The sequence below is a fragment of the Drosophila suzukii genome, chromosome X (genome assembly GCF_043229965.1).
Source record: "Drosophila suzukii chromosome X, CBGP_Dsuzu_IsoJpt1.0, whole genome shotgun sequence".
Taxonomy (NCBI): Eukaryota; Metazoa; Arthropoda; class Insecta; order Diptera; family Drosophilidae; genus Drosophila; species Drosophila suzukii.
The window spans coordinates 23,008,215-23,029,506 of record NC_092084.1 but is presented as its reverse complement, the minus strand read 5'-3'; the positions used below and the strand labels follow the sequence as shown (position 1 = coordinate 23,029,506).

The 21,292-nt window shown below is 35.7% G+C and overlaps 1 protein-coding gene across 1 annotated transcript; it reads left to right on the top strand.

Moving 5' to 3' along the window:
* Window positions 1-19,590: 19,590 nt before the first annotated feature.
* On the top strand, window positions 19,591-20,500 carry LOC108004606 (spidroin-1). Its single transcript, XM_017067546.4, has one exon. The coding sequence runs from the start codon at window positions 19,774-19,776 to the stop codon at window positions 20,260-20,262; it is 489 nt and encodes a 162-aa protein (XP_016923035.2). The 5' UTR covers window positions 19,591-19,773; the 3' UTR covers window positions 20,263-20,500.
* Window positions 20,501-21,292: the final 792 nt, after the last annotated feature.

Sequence of the window (21,292 nt, the reverse complement as noted above, 5' to 3'; positions counted from 1 at the left end):
ACTGATATTACAAGCCATGTGTAAAAATAGGAAATTATGTAGAACTTAATTTATTAAATTTAAACTTGCCCTTACTTTGAGTTTTATTTAAACCACAAAGCAATTCCTCCAAATTTGGTATTTTAATATTTCGATTTAATTATCTAAAATATGTATTTAACCTTCTGCTTAACATAGTTTTTAATGAATATTTGATTTAATTTATTTTGTTATTTATCATTTAGTGTTTTCAAAATAAAGATCCAAGTACGTTGACTATCAAATGAGATATACAAACCATTTATCGTCAGGATGATGTTCCCCTAATTCCTGTTCCCCTATATTTTCCTAAGGCCTCAAAAATTGTTTTCCTACCCATCTACAATAAATACCAGAAACTGTCAAACTGCTGTCATTGCTGTAAAATGTTAAACATGAAATCCAAAACAAGCCCACAGCAACAAGGATGGCCTGACATATGAGTGCCGCTGTCAAACGTCGTCGGGCAGGAAGATTTATGTGCTTCTAGCTCGGCGGGATAAACCAGCCGAGGAGCCACGTGTCCCGGGCCCAATCATAAAAAATACTACAAAAATAAAAGGGGAGAAAGGGAAAAAGGATAAATGGAGAGCCGAAGGATAATTGGATCGGTATCGCTTTGCCGATTCGCCAGGAAAGCGCTAATGAAAACTCCACGAGGGGCGAAAGTGTTAAGATTTGTGCGAGAACTTGTGTGTGCTTTCCCGGCTTTATTTCCCTCGTCCTTGTTATTGTTCTTGCCAACTGGCGACACATATGGTGCTGTGTGATTGATGCGATATATCCTTTGACAGGCTCGCACCCAAATACATCCCTCCCCCGGTCATCCCCATCCCCATTCCCATTCAAAAAAGACGCTTCATCAATGCGACAATGTCCTGACAGTTGCTCCGACAGTCGCAAGTGCAAGACAAACAAGCTGCACTTCTCGTGCATATGCGTCCACCCCCTGGCCCCGCCCACTTTTCCTGCTCTTCCGCCCACCGCCCACACTTTTCACCACACGCATGAGAAACATATGCAAATGCAGGCCACCGTGGTCAAAAAGTCTCGAATTCCAAGTTCACTTTTTAAGATAGATCGATAAGTTAATGTATAACTTTTTGTAATTCAAAAATATTGAAAACATTTTTTTTGTTAAAATTTAAATAAATAAGTTTAAATTTATAATAAATAATTTTTTTTTTCACTTTAAAATAATATTTTCTATTAATTTAATACATAATCTTCTACAACTATTCAAAATTACTATGGAAATATTTTTCAATAGCAAGATAAAGAATAAAATATTTTTTTCCACTGTGAAACAATACCATTGATAATTATAATTAAACTAATGTATTTAATATTAAAAATTGAAAACTCCAAGGGAAATATTTTTTTTATTAGCCTTACATTTTTTTTCATAAACTCACCCCCGCGCACCACTGTGCACGCATCGAATAATAGCGAGAATCTGGCCGGGATGTGGGCAAACATGTGCCCTGTCAATATGCCAAGAACCGAATGCAGCTGGGAAAATAAAGGGGAGTCACCATCCGTTCCATCTCCATACGACCGCTCAGGGCCTCAGGATCCCAGTCGACCCCCATTTCCCCCAAGGTATACCATCTCTCCGACCGTAATAATTATCGACAAGCATCTTCCAAACGACCAAAACTCATATTTCAGCCATCTGCAATCTCAACATTTTCGCAGCCAATTTCGAAAAATTGAATGTTCAAGCGGGCCCCGTTCAGTGGGCATAAATTTGCGGCTCCACCGGCAATCAAAGCGGGCTCTAAACCAGGACCTGCTGTTGGCTTTGATTAATAGCCGGGCACCATAAATCCGGCTGAGGATGCGTCGGCCAAGGGGGGTGATGCTCGGTAGGCAGCTCAGGTAAGTAACTTGCATAAGTTAGGCGCACGGCCAACGGTCAACGGGTCGGCTACTTGTAATGGCCGCACGCTAATGAGAGGAAAGTGCTGTTTGGCTGGGTGGAAAATGGAAAAATGGGAAAATGGGAACTGGGGGAAAATGGAAAATTCGGAGGAGGCTGTCCGGTTTCCGTTCCGAGGGACAGGATGTCTGTCATGTCAGTGGCGCGGCGGCGGCGCCTGTCATTTTTCAGACTTTGTCCGCCAAGCGGAAAAAACAAATGACACTAATAAGTTGAGCTTGGCCAAACAGCGGGAGTTGGCCAAAATGTTATGAAGAGGGGAATGTGGGGGTAAACTCGCAATGACGACTTACAAGTCAGGAACACTTAACAGTTTTTATGATCTTTCCTTTTAAAAGCAGTTTAAAATTGTAGCCCTATAAAAATGTACAAAAAAAACTTACAAAATTAAATGATTTCTTAATTAAAAATGTCTTAATGCGTTCTACAAAAAAGCCCTAAAAAATCTCTAATAATGAATACCACTGATGAAAGTCGATAATAATCCTACCCTTTTCAAAAGCAAAGTTTGTCTGTTAAAAACTGTGTTAAATAAAAATAAGTTCCACTTCCTTCTACCAATATCTCTATTTTAAATAAACATTGCCACTCCAAGCTGATATATACTTTATGTACAAAATAACAAGTTAACACAAAAACAAAATGTAAATTTACCTGGGCTACAATATCAAATGTACCGCCTTTTTCCAAGTGAACAGAAGCCTGTTGGGCAACAAAATATTTTCCAATTACCAAAGAAATATCCCCCATTCATGCGCTCGATAAAAGGCAATTAAAAATGACTTATGCCATTGTTTTGGCTTCTCTGTCGGTCGGAAGCTCAAAGTTTTATGGGGTCAGCCATCGGCCACGCCCCCCTGACCGGCCGCCCGCCTCCGACATGTGTGTGCAATGGGCAAAGTTTTGTTTTGGAAACTTCTTGCTCAAAATGAGATTTACCCAAATGCAAAATGAATACGAAATTTGCAGAGTGAGTGCAGAACAAATCTCATGACAAATGGTGGATTGACTGAGATTGCAGGGGAAAATAAAGAAAAAAATTGGTTGGTTATCAATGTAAGAAATCCCTATCAAATTAAAATCCATTTCGATATTAAATTTCGTTATAAAGTTGACCGCCTCTGGAAATGAAATCGCGCCACAAGTTAAACAGTCAACTTGTAGAAAGGAATTTCATTAAATTTTTTTTTTAAAGGTAAAGCAAATATAGATGGGGAAATGGGGGAAATGAAATTGTTGCAGCCGGGTGAGGCAGGTGCCATAGTTGGACCATAAATACTCCACGCCCATAAAAACCCAACGCCATCGGCATGCAAAATGCATTGCACAGTGGGGCAAAAAGGGGGGCGTTCTGCCATAAACATTTGCATTTGATGGCTGCAAAGGGGAGCGGGAAGTGGAAAAGAGTTGACATAAAATAAAATAATATTCGCAATCAAATGGAGCCGAGGGCTCGCCATAAATTTGTGCCCAGAAATAGGCCAAGCAGCAAGGATAATGCATCCAAGGGGAGATTCAGTTGCGGTCAAAAGGTTGATCAAAGGCTAGCAGCTTGAATATCTAAAACTATTACTTTGGGGAAATTACAAAAGTTTATGTGGCATATTTTAGTTCATAGCCTAATGTTTTTACTTCCACATCAATGAGTTATTCCTTTTAAACATGGCTTAACTTTTATCAAAAATTGGTATATATTTAAAATATAATTTTTAAAAAACATTATTTCTGGAATGTTTATTTTTCACCGATTCCTTAAAGACCGATTCTTTAGACTATAAACTCTGCTATGATACTGTTACCTTGGCTTGCCGATTACAATTATTTTTACAATTTATGGATGCTATTATTTTGACTGCAGTCGTTTGTCAAACGACAGCTGTACGGAATTGCACTAAAGCGAAACATAAAATGTTAAGACAACCAAGTGATTTGTATTTCATAGCCAAATCTATGAAGGGCATTCGTTGGCGTCAAATTTAACATTAATATCAGTGATATCCTGCTTTTAAAATACTTAATACACTTATTCAAAGAGGAAATTTAACATCATAATGAAAGAAGTAATATTCATTTCAATATCTTCAATATCACAGTTACGAATAATTAGCTATGCAGCTGTTATAAAAAGAAAAAAGAAAATGCTACACAGTGGAAACTAACATCTTATTTGACAGACATATTTAAGAGTAAAAAGTTCTTGAATATGCCTACCAAAAGTAACCCATTAAAAGATTTAAATATATATGCCGAATTTTAATGCTATCTCATAATATTTTTTTTTTTAATTGCATTTTTCAAGAAAATTTCTTGTGAAAATTTGATAGTTATTTGACAGACAGATTTAAGAGCAAAAAGTTCTTGAATATTTTTGATAATTGCTTACCAAAAGTAAACCATCACTAGACTTAAATACATATTACATTTCCTAATGCTAGGTTATCGTTCTTTTTTTGGATTGCCTTTTCGAAAGAACTTTCTTTTGAAAAAAGAATTGCCTCTGAGGGCGATTTTAATTGACAGTTAAAGTCCTGCTATCGGATGATGTGTTTTTTTGCAATTTTCTGTGGCTCCTTGGACAGGACATGGACATGGCAGCCTTCGCACTCAGGATTACAGCGTGGAATCCTCGCCTTTTTTCCGCTTCCATCAATCGCTGGCACCCACTGAGAATGTTAATTAGCAGTTGACCGAGCATTGGGTTATGCCACCCAATCCCCCCCCCCCCCCTTTCGATGGCAGTCAATTAGCCGACATCAATAGACACGCCCCCTGACAGGACGCCGCCCACTTTCCCCGCCCAGAATCATTCGCCTGCTGTTGCGTGCATTTAATGCGCATTAATTGCGCATAATTAAATTTTCTACAATTTTATTATGCACTTTACATGGCAAATGCTCAGCATTCGACATTAAAACCAGATTAAATTGCCAGAATTAATGGCCCACTGATATATAGTTTTATTCCTATTTTTTCGGCATCTTCGTAATGCTGGAAAATCAGATTTTTAATGAATAATTCTCATCGATAAAAGTTCCACGAATGTCATTTTCTTTTTCTCCTTTTCTCGACCATAATTCTCCGTCGCTCTTTTTTCATCTGTCATTTAACAGAAATCGTGTCAGTTGCAATGTCATTGTTGTCAATATTATTATTATTCTTATCGCTCGTGTTGGTCGTTTTTCTCCTCCTTTTCATGTTTGCCAGTAAAATTTCTGAATGAATATTTAATTTCATTTTAATGCGGTTTAAATGACGCAAAAGTGACTAACACACAGAAATGGACATACGTGTGTGTTATTTTTGAAAGACTGCAAAGGAAAAAAGTTTATGGAGCAAACAATCAAAAATTAGCAGGACACGGAAAAATTAATTTAAAATTAACAAAATGCAAGCTTTCATTCAAGGTACATTTATTTTCGCATAAAATCATCTTCCAATCATAACGCGCTTTTGTTTATCCTTATAATGAACATGTACATATTCATATATAATATATTTAATCCGCTTTCCCCAAGCTAATCCCATTTAATTAGCTCCATAAATAAATATGAATGCCAAACAAACACATTCGAAGAAAGTATCTTCATTTGAATTCAATAAAGGCTGAGAGATAAATGTAACTATTTTAGCTATAACGATTATGGTTCATCCAAGATATATTCCAATTTTGAATATCCAATAAAAATGAATTGGATTTCTTGAAATTTATTAATTTACATTTTTGTAATACGTTTGTTTTAATATAATGAATTTATGATATTATATGTATGTCTATCATATCATTCGTATGTTAATAAGTTACTTGGTTTGATTTTTATTTTCTAAGAAATACATATTTTAAAACCAACGTAATACCGAATAAATTTTCTTTTATATTGCACTTCACACTAAATTTGAAATTTTCCACGAATAACGTCCAAATACTTTGATGGTAAAATTTCTATCATGCGAGAAATTCTACAGTATCTCGCACCCAGGGAAATTCTCTCAGCTGAAAAGTCCCAGGCGCAGGATATTTCCTTTTGGCTTTCCTAATGCGGTGCCTAGAAAAGTTGAGGGATGAGGGGGTGTTGCGGTGAGTTCCGGGGGTGTGGCGGGTGTTTGGGTGGTTCTTTAGGGGGGGGGATGCTGCTGCTGAGTTGAAGCTGTTCCAGCAATTTACGCATATTTTTGGCGCCGGTAAAATTTTTCACTGCCTGTGCACCCAAAAAAATATTAAATATGTTGACAGTGCCTAATTTTCTTTAATCAAAATTCCTATCTCTGTAGGTTTAAAAATCAGTAAAGAGACACTTTTCTGTTGTTTTTTTTTTGCCAAAGATTTCATTTTATAATTCAAACAGTTGCGGTTGGTAAATAATTAATAAAACATACCATACAAAAATATAACAATCTATGAAATATACCCCTGTAATTTTAGTTAAAAAGATACAAAATATGTGATTAGAAATTAGAATAATAATAATATAATATAATTGTTAAATTATTCAACAAGGGTCTATACATGTTTAAGATTCACATAAACCTCTAAAGAACCAATAAAAGGTTTAATAAACTTTTTAAAAAATTAAAAAATAATATATTAATTAAAATTTAAGAAAAAATCTTTGATACATTTTTAGAAAATCATTTGAATGCCATTGTGTTGGTAATAATGACTCATTTTTCTCACTGCATATTTCAGCCAGACAGAGTTGTCTCTTTGGGCCCTGGAATGCCTTCCTTGGCGAACAAACGAGTTGAGCTTGTGTTCGCTTGGCTAATTAAACATTTGACAATTATTAATACATTTCAAATGGTTGCAGTGAGAAAGAAAAAAGAACTGAGCAAATATTTAACAGCTGCTCTGCGAACACGCACACATAGACACACATGTTCGTGTGCACCCATACATATGGAATGCGTACCGCCCACCCAAAACCGCCCATCAACCCCCCTCCCCCTCCCCCACTGGGCCAAGTGGGTCGACGCCTTCCGAGTGTTTGCTGCTGCGTCATTAAAAGTGCTGCCGCCACCAATCGAATCACTGGAAAAAGCTCAAATTATAATTATCTACGTAATTATAAAATAAATTAATCATTAGAGCTATTGAAAATAAAAAAACATTTAAAAAAAAAATATTTTTAACACGAAAACTATTTTATTAAAATATGAAATTCAATTACTTCTTGTAAAGGATTTTTTTTTGTTAACAAAATTAAAAAATCTACTACCTTTTTTTGCCAGTGTAGACACCAAGATAGGTGAGTAAAATGAGACGAAGTGAAAGTATGACGGCCTTTCACTTTTGTTTTTATTTTTATCACATTCTTATTTGTTGCTGCCGCCGTTTTAATTGCTGTTGTTGGTTCTGTTTCTTATTATTATTATTATGCTAGCCTTGCTTGCCTCCTCCTTATCGCCACCTTATGTTGACTTTCGTCCCCAGTTGCCTGGCATAAATCTCTCGGCCAACGAGGCGTATGAATAACAATCCTTCCCCAAATTCCACAGCTCACTTCCATTTCACTGCTCTCCAGCTTTTAAAATGCTGAAGTATTTTAATTATTTCACACAAGTTATTAATGTATCTTTTTTTTACTTGCTGGATATAGAAAGGGCTTTCATTTATATGTTCATTAATGACCTTAATTTTCCAAATGTTTTCATAAACAACAGAATATTTAAAATATATTATTTTAAAAAGGTTACTAAATACTTTAGAAGGGAAGGAAAACAATTAGTTTTCAAAAAAGAAATAGATGTGTAAATTCTTTCATAATTTGTATCTTTAAAATTTGTATCTTTATAATTTGTATCTTTATAATTTGTATCTTTATAATTTGTATCTTTAAAATATGTATCTTTTGTTTCTTTATAACTAAAAAATTTTAATGCATTATTTATATTCCTAAAACAGTTTATTAACTTCTAATTTTATATTTCCAATATTAACTTTCTTCATCAATAATAATACGTACCCTGCAAAGGCAAATCTATTATTTAATTGAAAATTTTCCAAATTGCTTAATAAATATGGGTAATTCAATTCCCATATATTGTTTAACAAACGTTTGATGTCGTGACAAGCCAAAAATATACTAATTTACCTGTGTAATTCCTGGGGTCATGATTTCCTGGCCCCAAACGAGATACCACCGCCATGCTGGGCCACTCTCAATTATTGTTTTATCTGTTCGTTTCCATTTCTGTTTCCATTTCTATTTCCGAGAGGCACTTTTATGGTCGCGCTCTTTTGCTTGACTTGACTTGGCCCCGCTCCAAGTCCGGGCCACCAGCAAGGTCACCACCACCCACAGCCACCCCCAATCCACCCACATTCCACCCACATAGCTACACACGCATAGGCTTAGGCATACTTGGAGTCTAATCAAGCCCAAAACCTAACAACAAAGGCCGTGGAATGGACACTGGAACCTGGGAGACGGGAAGTGGGTGGTGGGCAGGTGGGTGGTGTTTGGCTAGAGGACAGGTCGGTCCTCTTTGTCAAATGTGTGTCATGACCTTACGCACAAGCCAACACACAGGCCATGACAACTGCCTTGCTGAAGAATCACCAGCCATCCAAAATGTATCTTAAATATTGAATTATTCCCAAAATAATAAAAAAAGAACGGAAATTATATAAGGTGTCTTGCCATGTCAATCGATTCCACAATTTGCTGGCAATAATCGAACAAAAAATGCCTATACAGATAAGACAAGCAAAGAACAATTTAAATATTAAAATATAATTATTAAACTAACCGAAATGCTACACAGAGAAAATGTTGACAATCTCATCTGATTTGAAAATGATCTTAAAAATAGAACGACATTTTTAAGTTGAAAATGTTTTTATTTTGCTCGAATCAAGTTGAATTGGCGGTATACTTATCAAAAAGTTGTTAAATAAACTCAATTTAACTTTCATCTTCTCACCATTTCGTTCTTATATTGATACAAAAATGTACTTACACGGTTTTTAAGAACGAATGTTCCCAATTTAAGAACAATGTTCTTAGATAGTTTTCTCTGTGTAGGTATTTTCTTCCAATCAATATCTTAAAAGCTTTTCGTTAGCCAAAAAAAAACGTCATTGTCTTAAATTGAAATGGATAAACCTCAAAACAAATGACTAGCACATTTACCAGTCTTTCATCTTATTCATTAGTTCGGGGACATATTGCCGAAATCAAATAAAAGTGCTCCAAATTCAACTGCAAGGACATAAATTGATTAAATTTATGTGCCATTAAACTCGAAATATTAGCCTTAATTTTAGATAATGTCTCATTATTAATGGACAAACAGTAATGTGTGAATTTAATTTAATTAATTAACTAATCAAGGCTCAAAGGCAAAAGGAATTTTCAATTAAACACAATCGAGATATGGCAGAAAGTCAGATAAGTTTTTGTTCGACTGATTTGTGATTGAGGCTGGAAATGAAGAGCACACACACACACAAGGACACCTAATAAAAGAAATCAAGTATTCAAATATGCTGCCATTTGCAACGCTTTTTCCTGGCTTTTCCCTGGTTTTTACCACCCATCCCCCCATTTTCCGCCAAGCCAGTCAAGTGTTCAACCGCAACTAAGATGCCACTCGGTTCTTAGCCGTCTTCACCGCATCCTGGCTGCCTGTTCTCCTGTCCCACATAAGTGTGCTATAGATCCTGGCAGAATGTTAATCCAATCCCATTGCGGTTGCTTTGTAGTATCTGTGAGGAGCTGGGAATGCGAGCGCTGGGATGTGTTGATTTTAGCTAAACAAAAATCAAAGCCAAGCACGTCTTAACCCATTGTTTTAAATTTGTTTCTGACTGTTTTTTAATTTAATATATATAAATATATTTTAATTATATAAATATATAAGTATAATTTTAAAGCTTGCAAAAGATCTTTGCGAAAAACAGTATTGTAATACAAAAAATTAAAATTCATAAAAAATATTTAATCAAAATATTAATTATTGTTATTAATAGGTATTTGGTAAATATATAACTATATTTTTAGAGCTTCCAGTTTTCAAAAAGTATTTTAAAAAGGCATTACTGCAATGCAAAAACTTAAAATAAACTAAGAATGTCTAATCAAAAAGGTTGTTATAATTATTAAAAGGTTTTTTTTTTTAATAAATACTTACATTAAAATTAATTAATAAAAACATTAATCATTATATCAGGAATTTAAATTTTTTGTATAATAAAACATTGTATCAAGATTTTATTTTCAGTTATCAACGGGTTAACACAGCCTCCTTTTCGACTTTTGCTAATGAAATAGTGCGTATGCTCGTGTGTGTTTGTTTTTTAGGCCCGACAAAAAGGGTTGCTCTTCTTCTTGGCTTTGTCTTCTTCTTCTTCTTATTGCCGCATTAAAATTCAAAATACGTTCGCCAAAAGGCAAAAGCCAATTTCAACCTTCGCTGCCTGACAAAATTCATTTGGCAATCGACAGCGAAGCAGGTCCGAGTTTTTCGTGGGTGCTTTTTTTTGGGGGGGGTGGGGGTTTTGAATCAGGGGAATTTAGGGGGCACCGAGGGTTTTCCGGAGTTTCCCGGATTTCTCCAACAGAATTGCGGTGTCTCCGCCTCATGCATAGTCAACAAGCGAATGTTGCCAGTCCTTTTCCGCAGTGCTCAACATCCTTCGACGCACACTGAGAAAATATAAATAATTAATACGAACTATGAATAATATTTTAGGTCATTATTTTATATAGTTCGACTTATCTTAACATTGAAAATATAAAATAATTACCTAAAGTATTTAAATTAATTGAAATGCTGTGAGATTTATTTTTCTGTTTTAAAACTTGTTGAGATAATATATATATATATCATTTTTATAAGAAATGTAATATAATATTACCTTGGAAATTATAAATAAATGTTCCGTGCATCCTCATTTTTCATTCTTTTTTCCCCTTTTATTTTTTACTTCGCCCCGATTTTCCCTTTTTATTCGATTCGTTTGCAGTTCGCCAAATTGTTTGGTTCGTTTAGTTTTCCCTCTGTAAATGTAGTCAGCTGACAGCTGTAAGCTAAAAATTGCACGCACCAGCAGAAATACCAAGTGTTGAGTTGGGTGTAAAGAGAGTATCAATTCGATGAAATTTTGAGACCATTAAGAATTATTGATTAGGGCAAACTACTATAAAAAATATCTTAGCTTTTTTTCAATTTCTCCTAATTATAACATATATTTCTCAGCTAAAAGTTCATCTCGGACTTTTGTTTATAAACAGAAATAATTAAAAATCAAAAATCGTTTCCAAAAGTGTTGTAATTAAATCTAAAAATGCTTTGATTACATGAAAATTTACCAATAAATATATAAATATTATAAGCAAACTTGAATTAACCATAGATGGTACCTTTAAAAGTACATGAAAAGAAACCTTGAAAACAAAGTAAATAATTTTAATTGTTGTTTCCTAAAAAAAACCATATATCTTAAAAAAAGAGTAAAAACTGGTCGCCACACAACCTTTTTTGATAAATGCGTGTGTGTGAAGAGGGCTTATCTGACATTTACGCATTGCAAAAAAGCGGAGGCGATGAGAAAAAAAGTTGGCTATGCTTCATGAAGTTTTGCCATCAATATTCCACCCACCCAACCCATCACCCCACCATTCCCCTAACCCTTAACCCGTAACCCCTTGAACCCGGCATATATTTGCGCGTTGATTGTGTGGGTCTTTGTCCAGGGTGTGTGCGTGTGTGCTATGAACATGTGGCGATAAATTTTGTCATGCTGCGTTATTGAACCCCCTGAACCTTATAAAAATTTATAAATGTCAGTAAACTGTTGAAGGTCATCAAGGAGACCTAAACAGACGCTCCCAAACTACGAGCAAAAAAAATGTAGATGAGTGGAGGTATCTCCCAACAAATGGACTGATGAGACCCCATTCCTCGGATCCCGAACCCGAGTCCCGAAATGCCTTTGGGCCAATTTTAACCCTAAATAAATTTAGACGTGAATATGGAACTATATATGGTCCTTGGGGAATTTATCCTACACCTAATTGAAGCCAAGGGAAATGCACCTTGAAAACAAGTAAGCAAGCTGCTTTTAAATTTTGTATGTATATTTTACCAAGGGATCCTTAACTTAAGTCTACAAAAAAAAATCCATTCCTTTATTTTTATAACAAATACTTAAAAACCTCCGAAGAAATTTTTAAAATATTTTTTTTAAGAACGTCTTTTAAGAACCTACTACAAATCTTGATTCAAAATAATAAAAAAATATACTGGTTTCCAAAATCGATTATAAATATTATGTTAACATAGCTACCAACATTTCTTTATAACCAAATAATACAGGTTAGTAATAAACACTTAAATAAAAGTTTTATTTTAATAAGCATTCAAAGGTCAATTAGGTATTAAAGAACATACTTAAATCCAAATCTAAAGAAATAAACACTTGGCAAGAAGCTTGCGAATGGAGGACACTCAATTTCATTGTTTGCCGGTCACTATGGAAATCGAGTAATTTCTATGCAAAAGTGACCAGAGATATTCAATTTACCGAGGAGTGGCCGAGAATATCCAGGCACTCCGTAACCTGCCGCCCAGAAACCTTTTCCCCTCTTGGCAAAGCCAGTCGGCTAAGCTAGTTAGAAGCTATTTCAGAAACTATAAATATGGAAATACTCACTTTGGTGCCGCAATGCCAAGCAAAAAGAGCAGAAAACTGTTGCGAGAAAGCTAGGTGCACTAATAAAAAAACTTACTAAAAACTAGGTGAGGAAAAATCATTTTAAAACATTTAATTACCTTTTTTAGGGGACTACTATGGTTTTTGAACCTATAACCATTTGTGAAATTTTAAAATATATTTTTAGTTTTACATATAAAAAATGTGGTTCCTTAAGATGGCTAATGAAATATTATTAGCTCGAATGTGAAATACTTTTATTCCCATTTTCGGTTTCCAAAATAAATGGTTTTGAATATATTATCTATGTTTTTCCAGCTCACTGCCGATTAGCTGTGGAATTTCTTTCTCTGTGAATCTAAGCCTGGCCAGGGATGCCGGCCGACAGGGGGGACTGGATAAAGAGGACACGGATGCGGATGAGGATGAGGATAAGGACACGGCACAGCTGCCGCACCACGTCACTTGAATGCGCAAACACAAAGACTCGCATATGAGGCGAGGTCGGACTTGGCTTGGATTTTGGCCCGGGTTGAGTTGGATTTTTGAGCAGGACCCCAAGACTGATGGCGATGAGGACGAATGAGCTGCGACTCGAACACAATTCGCCGTCGTGGTGTCCTTGACGGAATCCTCTTTAGCTGTAAGCTGCCCGGAAGACCAAGAACCCAACAGCTGATTATACACGGGCACACACACGTCGAGAAAATCCTGCCGAATTTCAGAAAGTACTTATCGTAAATAATGCCATTGAACCTATTTTTTAACAAACGTTTTTATTTTTAAATTAACCATCTCTTATAAAATAAATATATTAAGCTTAAATTAAACTCATCTTATAGCTCTTAAAACTTTTATATTTTTGTTATGCGCAAATACCAAAAAAGAAATGAAAAATATTATTAGACCAATAATTATAAATGTAATTTTAAATTATATTAATTGCTTTAAATATTTTTAAAAAGCTTGAATTACTGTCAATTATTGTTAAAGATATTATGAAAAGAATCCACATAAAAAATAAGAAATATTGTTATAACAATAATTAAAAATTATATTTAAAATTTTTAATTGCCTTAAAAATTTTTAAAGGCTTGAATTATTGTTTATTGTTCTTAACGATATTATGGAAAGAACCCTCATATAATAATATAAAATATGATTACACCAAAAATTAAAAATGCAATTTTAAAAAAAAGTAATTGCTTTAAGTATTATTTAAATGTTTATAAAATAAGTTAGTTCATTTTTATTATCTTACAACCATTCAAATTCTGATAAGCAAAATGAAAGAAATTAAAATATCAATTAAGAAATCTTAATAACTTAATCTCTAAACTATAACTTGACTACAATGAACTAACAAAAGAAATTTCTTAAATGTTAATGCACATAAACCAAAAGCTAAATGCTCTTAATTAGTAAATAGTAGACAATGTCCTTGAGTTTTTCAAAAGCTCAGTGGTTCGAGAGTGCAGTGCTTAATATATTTTCGCAGTCTTTTGGAACTGCCAACAATACCACTTATGTTTTCGTGCCCAACTGTCAGTGCAGGAGCTTTGGTCAGCGAAGGACTCCGCATGTTAGCCTCCCCAGAGGCTTTGGTTATTACAAATGGTCGGACAGTTCCGAGTCCTCTTCCTGTGCCTGCAGTATGTGTGTCCTTTTTTTTTCTGCACATCGTTAAAGATGTGAAACCGCCTGCTAAAGCTCGCTCAAGTGAAAAATTTGAAAACGTCCAGTAAAATGAAATGAAATGCGAAAAAAGAAAAACACACAAGGCCATCGAGCAGGCCAGAAGAAAGGAAAAAAAAGGGACGAGAATCAGAGTCAGTGGCCATAAACGGGTCAGGACTGAACCGAACAGAACTGAAAGCGGAAGCTCACGTACGGCATATTAAATAAATTGGCATGGCTATGTGATGCGGTAAGGGTTCCCGTCCCCAGGTTCAAACAAAAAAATGCCCCAAGAAAGTTCCCTGAAGCGAAGTGATTAGACGGCAGTCATTAGAGCCACCAAAACTTGATATCTACTGCGGCTTTATTACCCTTCGAATAATCGGAATCTCCAGATCCGGATTTTACCACTGCAAATTAACATTATCGAATGTTGTCTCTGACTCTCTGACAAACGACACTTGATATTTTTCGGGGCTATAGCTTCGAGACCCCACTCCGTTGGCTCGAGTCAAGTCCATTCGAGGGCCATCAATTGAACCAAAGAGCACCAAAGTCAACTGGGCAATGCAAACAACAAATAAGGGGGAAAAAACTGCTAAAAATCATTGCCTCAAAGGGCTAAAGCCGCTGGATTAAACACTCTGAGATAATAAATAATGGTACTATACACTGCTATACTATTTAAAAAACATTTTTAAGCATTTTAGAAATATTGGTGTCTAGATATATTCCCAAGCTTAAACTAAGGAAAGACTCTTTGCCAAAGAAATAAAATATGGTATGCACATAATAAATTGGAAATTTCTAAGAAATCTTCCAAAGTTATTGCTAAATTTTAGAAACAACTTTATAGTCTTAATTTATAGATATATATAGATATATAAAATATATACTAAGGAAACAGTCTCTTCTAAAGAAAAGTTTTGAAATATTTTATAAACAATAGTAGGTAAATAATACATAGGATGTTTCTAAGAAATCTTAAGAAGTTATTGGAAAAAATAGTATAGTATAGTATAGTATATATATAGTTTTATTAATTTATTCTTATCATCTCCCTTGACTCAGTTATTTTTAATTGGAAATTATAAACCATTTAAATATCGTTAGACCAAAATATTTGGATACCTAAGTGGTATTGTTTATTACAATTCTGAGGGATAATTCAGTTTTAATTTACCATGATAAAGTGTTAAAAAATAAACGGCTTTCATAAGGAGTAAAGTCAATCGAATAGGAAAAAGAAGAGCATAGCCTGCAGGAAAAGTCGCAGGATCGTGAGTGGAAAATGGGAAAGTGCGGGGGAGGATGAGACAAATCGGTTTAGCCTAACTGCACTGACAGCCAAACACAAACTCACTCGCAGAGGCGCACAATTGAATTTATGTAAGCCAGAGTTCTACAAGCGAAGCACAAAAAAAAACCGAGGAAAACAAAAGCAGTAAAAGCAGGAAAAGCCACGCGGAATGGCGGGGAAAATGCAATGGCTGGGGGGTAAAAAACGAGGAAAAAGGCGGACACACGGAAAAAGTTCGACGGTTCGGAATCGGTGCCTGGGCATTTGTGTTATCGGTAATTATTTTCCCACTTTTTCAAGTGCTCTCACCACTTTCGCCACTTGCCCTGCAACTATCCCCGTTCCGCCTCCCCATTTGCCACCTCTTTTCCACCCACCAAAGTCCCCGGTCGTAGAGCTAACTAAGCTTATTTACCCATTTTGGCTAATGGCATGGGAGGAAACCAGCGGACAGACACAGTTGGAGAAAGAGATGGCTAGATTGGTAGTGGTATTCGCAGAGAGAGACAGGGATAGGGCGAGCGAAAGAGATGGGGAGAGAGTGGTCCACCAGAGGCAGCTGCAGTAATGCGATAAAACTACACTGCGTTACAGTGGTGAGTCGAAAGAATGGATGTCTATATATTTTAGAACAATAGTGATTGATATATAGAATGGTATCCATGGGTGTAACAGAGTTAGGAGTGGGAAATCTTTTTCAGTGGTGTCAAAAAGTATGCAACAATACATTTATAAAATAATTCTTTCCAAAACATGATATTTCTTGTTAACCTTTCTTAGAAATTTTAGAACCCCTGTGATTTTTATAAACTATCCTTAAAATACTTACTAAATAAAACTTTTTAGAATGGGTTCCGTTTTACAAACTATACATTTTCTTATACAAGTAATAAAATCAAACATAGTACCATTTACCAAAAAAATAAAGATAGTGAGTTGTAATAAAGTGAGGAACTCATTTTGCCCACTGTGCTGGCCCTTTGTCTTTGCCAGCTACTTGAATGTTTGCTGTTCAGAGCCAAAACAGAATGCAACTGCTAACATATTTGACCCAAGTCGCAGTACTATCCTCCTACCGCTATCCTGTGCCTCCTTGAAGTCCGACTGTGGTATGCGTCTGTTTGCCGACTTGATGAACTATGCCCTGGCTACTGGGGCTTCCATCTGCCCCGATCTGCTTTTCCCGCTTTTCCAGCTGCTCTTTCTGTTTTTCTACCGAAAAACCAAATCCCATCAGCCTGCCATCCCACCACCCATAGTTGGTAGTCCATAACTCGGAATGGCCGAAGGTCATGCGGTGAAATATTAACTTAGTGGATCACTCACAGAGGTTGAAACAAAGGGGCGGGATCAGAATTCCACCATATCTTGCACTTAGAAAAATGTTGTTGAAAAATGAAATATATGGGATATGGATATATAATATTGGAGGCATTTTTGTTGGCTCTTTAAAACGTTTTTTGTGTAAAAATATTTAAATGAAAATTTTAACTGCTCTAGATCTTACGGTCTTGACCCTGTTCTCCGTTTTCTTTTGCCTTTTAGTCAAATATATATTTAAATAAATAAAGGTAGTGCCTTTTTTTTAAAGGTTTTCTTACTTGGAAGGTAAATGATATATTACATTTAATTAAACAGTTGCTTCCCAGAGTTTTTCTCCCTGCATGCTGTAATTTTAATTTTCCCACCCAGCATTTCGGTTAATCTTTTCTGTGTGTTTTTCTGCGTACTTGTGTCGCACTTATGTATCATCATTTGTTTGGCTCTGATTTAATACTAGCAATGACACAATGTTGACGCCGGCCGAGGACAGGCAATTTAACTACGATGTCGCCACTGCAGCGCGTCAAGGACGTGGGCATGACAGTCGGATGGTCACCGGGGCTCAGAGCCACCCAGAGGCACCCAACTACCCAGCAAACCCCCTCATCATCAGCCAAGACCAACCAAGCCTCACAGCCCCTCAGTCATTCCGTGTCCCATTAGGCGTGGGCTTTTGTCTTTGCTATCATTATCAACACCCTGCCAAGTTGCGTTCTTTTTATTTCCCGGCCTGCTGCTTATTCTTCTTATTCTTGAGCACAGGAAAAAATTGGTTGTCAACCCAGGAGGGCATTTATAAGGCGAACGTTGCGTATACGTTATATCTACAGCACATATATTACGTATACGCAACGTTAACATATAACATTTACTTTTTAAACGTTTAAGATTTATTAATATTAAATTGCATTATTATTATTTATTAGCTTATTATATTAAGTTATAAAAAGCCCTAATATTAGTTTAATAAGTTTATTCAATAATATCAAAAGAACAGCAAGAGCAAGTCAACATCTTATCTATTTTCTTTAAAGATCATAATAAATATATAAAAATGATCAAAAAGTAAAGTTATTTATCTATCATTAATGTTTTAATATCCCATTTCATTTTTGAAAATAAACATTTTGGCAATTTTGAAGGTATTTCTATTCTTAGAATGCCTCGAGAAATTTCCAAAGCTGGTTTTTAAGATATGGTAACATAATAATCTTCCGATTTTCTCCCAATGTAACCGTTGGTTTATGAGACATTTTGTTGTTGCTTATTTTGCTTTCGCCTTCGTTTCCACTCAGTTCAAGTGTTTTGCATTTTATGCTTGGCACAAGAATCAAGTGGAATATGAATTGAAAATAGGGTGGGAACCTTTAATATACCCTATTTAAATGCCAGACATGTATGATCCAAAACGTGGGAGAAATTTAAGCTTGAAGTTGTTTGAACAAAATAAAACGATTTATCATGCTAAAGAAATGCAATTACCTAAATTTTGTGTGATATTTTTAAAATTCAGTAGAAAATATAAATATATTTGTTATATGCTTATAAAATAACTTGAAGATTTCGTTCTCTAATATATAAACTATACATATAAGTTAAAATATGATTGTAATCTGTATAATGGTATAATACCCATCACTATACTATATTATAATTTATATATTATTATTATAAAAATATATTACTTTAAGTGTTACGGTTAACTTAACCATACTTTAAACAACCTTATTAAAAGACTTTAATACCCATTTGATACCCACTGTGTAGACAAACGTTTGTTGCCACGTCTTCGTCATTATCATCTGCGCTGCAACACGACAGTTGGCGTCCTTTTTCAAAAATTAACACAGTGCCGGCCACACCGCGCCCCTTTAGTTGCCCAACGCCCTTATTTTCCGACAAGGCTAAGCCAAAAAAAAAATTGAAATAAGAAATGAGACATGAGAGCAAAAAGATGAAATGAAAATGAAAAGAAATGTCATTTATCACAATATAAAATTGTATGCTAAATAACATGGAATGACCTGAATTAAAAGCGGAGCGGCAAAAACTTTATGCCCATTATGCGGATACTTCCTTGGGGCAAAGAAAAAATTAACTACCAAATCTGGTCAAGAAATCCACAATTTCAAGAACAATAAAGATTTAGGATAGGCGGTGCTTTTATTAATCATATTTTAAGGCGTACCCCCATTCAAATTTAATTTACAGCCTTTAGAAAGTTTAATGAGAAATTCAAATCATAAGCCTAGATTAATAAAATCATATTAAATCTATACTTATACGTATACGTTATGTATGGAATATTATCATTAGCAGTGATAAAAATATATTTTATTTTTAGCTTAGGTTTTCTACATAAATCTTAGGCACATCTTTGAGTTTTTAGGATCATAAAAAAGATGTATATACCAAAAAAAATTTCATATATTATATGATGATTTTCACGTATTTTATAGCAAGTTCAACTAAAATTATTTTAAGCAAATTCAGATTTTCTTAAATATTCAATTGATAGCTTCATGGAATCCAAAGGGCTTACTTTTAAAAAATGTCCTGGCCAACTTAGCCTTAATCGATGAAATCAATGTTGATTTCAAAAATTTTCAATCTAGATATCCATGGAATCAAACGTCAAGCAGAAAAACCGAGTTACCCCAGTCAGAGCTCCAAGACCTCAGTCTAACTTTCGAGTTCAAACAGTTAACATCGTTCGGCGGAGCAAAATTTTTACGGCTTCTATTTGGGCATAAAAAAATAAAATCAACAAAAAAAATTTTTCCGATTTTGAAGTTATTCATCCCACACAGTTTTCAAAATCGTTAATAGTTTCTGTTTTTTTTTTGAGATTCTCCAAAGATGTCGAACGCATTTTCCTACTGGAACGGCCAGCCCGTGAATGCGCCTGTCTATCCGCAGATGGGTGATCTGATGCAGCAGTCTGCCGGTGGAGCAGCATCGGCGGCAGCAGCACTAGCAGGATCTGGATCTGGAGCAGCAGGATCTGGCCCGGGAGGACTTGCCGGATGGCCTGGCCAAGGATCAGGTGCAGCTCAGATGCCGGTCCAGTCGCACAATCCATTTGCCGCCGGAGGAGCAGGAATGTCGGGAGTCGGAGGCGGTGTCCAACGGGGCATGGCCATGCCAAGTGCCCCACAGATGGGCATGGGTGACTATGGGAACGTGAGCTCGCCGCTCACCTGCAACCTGCCCACCAACTTCTTTGGCCAAGGATCTGGACAATTCGAGCCCTGCATCGACAATGGCGAGGCCTTCTGCGCCTACAACGGCATGGACATGAGCATGAACTACGGCGGAGGCAGTGCATCCAAGGGCGGCTTCTGGTAGGACTCAAGCCAACACGAACCACACACTCAACCCCATTGTCCATCCCTGATCACGGCAGCAGCAGCAGCACTAGATACCCAACTTGTTACGCAACCACATCCAAAATGTGGACCACTACACATCGATAACTACACTTCCACTCCACTTCCACTCCACTCCTTGCCCACGCCAACAAAGGAAGTTGGCGTTAGTCCGTTGGTGCAGTTAAATATATATTTTGAGTCCTTCCTGAAATAAACCTTTCTTTTAAATTGGGCGGGCTATGGGTAAGCACTGAAAAATGATAAGGAAATATTAACATTGTACGCATTTCAAAAACTTGTGAATATTAAACAATTTGAATTCAGAGGTATCACATCAAAATCGGGATCCATTGAAATTACGGAAAAAATTACACAATGGGTTTTCATTAGAATTTAAAAAAAAAAATCGAACATGAAAATTGGTCAAAATTTTGACCCCGTTTAAAATGTAAATTTGAATCCAGATTGTAAGAAATTTTAACCACAAATTCATAGAGGTATCCCACGTCAAAATCGGGTGACAATAGCGAAAGTTATGGAATTAAGAAGTGGAGTTTTGGGTTCCCCTTCTGAAACCCATTGGAAATACGGAAAAATCGGACAAGGAAAAGGGCTAAAATTTGAACCCTCTTAAAAAGGAAATGTTTGAATGTAGAATTTTAGAAAATTGAACCACAAATTCATAGAGGTATCTCACGACAAAATCGGGTAACAATTGCGAAAGTTATGGAATTTAGAAGTGCAGTTTTGGGTTCCCATTCTGAAAACCATTGGAAATGCGGAAAAATCGAACATGATAATGGGCTAAAGTTTTGACCCTCCATAAAAATAAATATTTGAATGTAGAATATTAGAGAATTCAACCACAAATTCAAAGAGGCATCCCACATCAAAATCGGAGTCCAGTAACTCAAGTTATGAAATCTTGAAGTGCAATTTTGGGTCCCCATTCTAAAAACCATTGGAAATACGGAAAAATCGAACATGGAAATGGGCTAATATTTTGA

What these genes read in the sequence shown, in the direction of transcription:
- LOC108004606 (XM_017067546.4), top strand. Translation starts at nt 19,774, where the DNA reads ATGTCGAACGCATTTTCCTACTGGAACGGCCAGCCCGTGAATGCGCCT.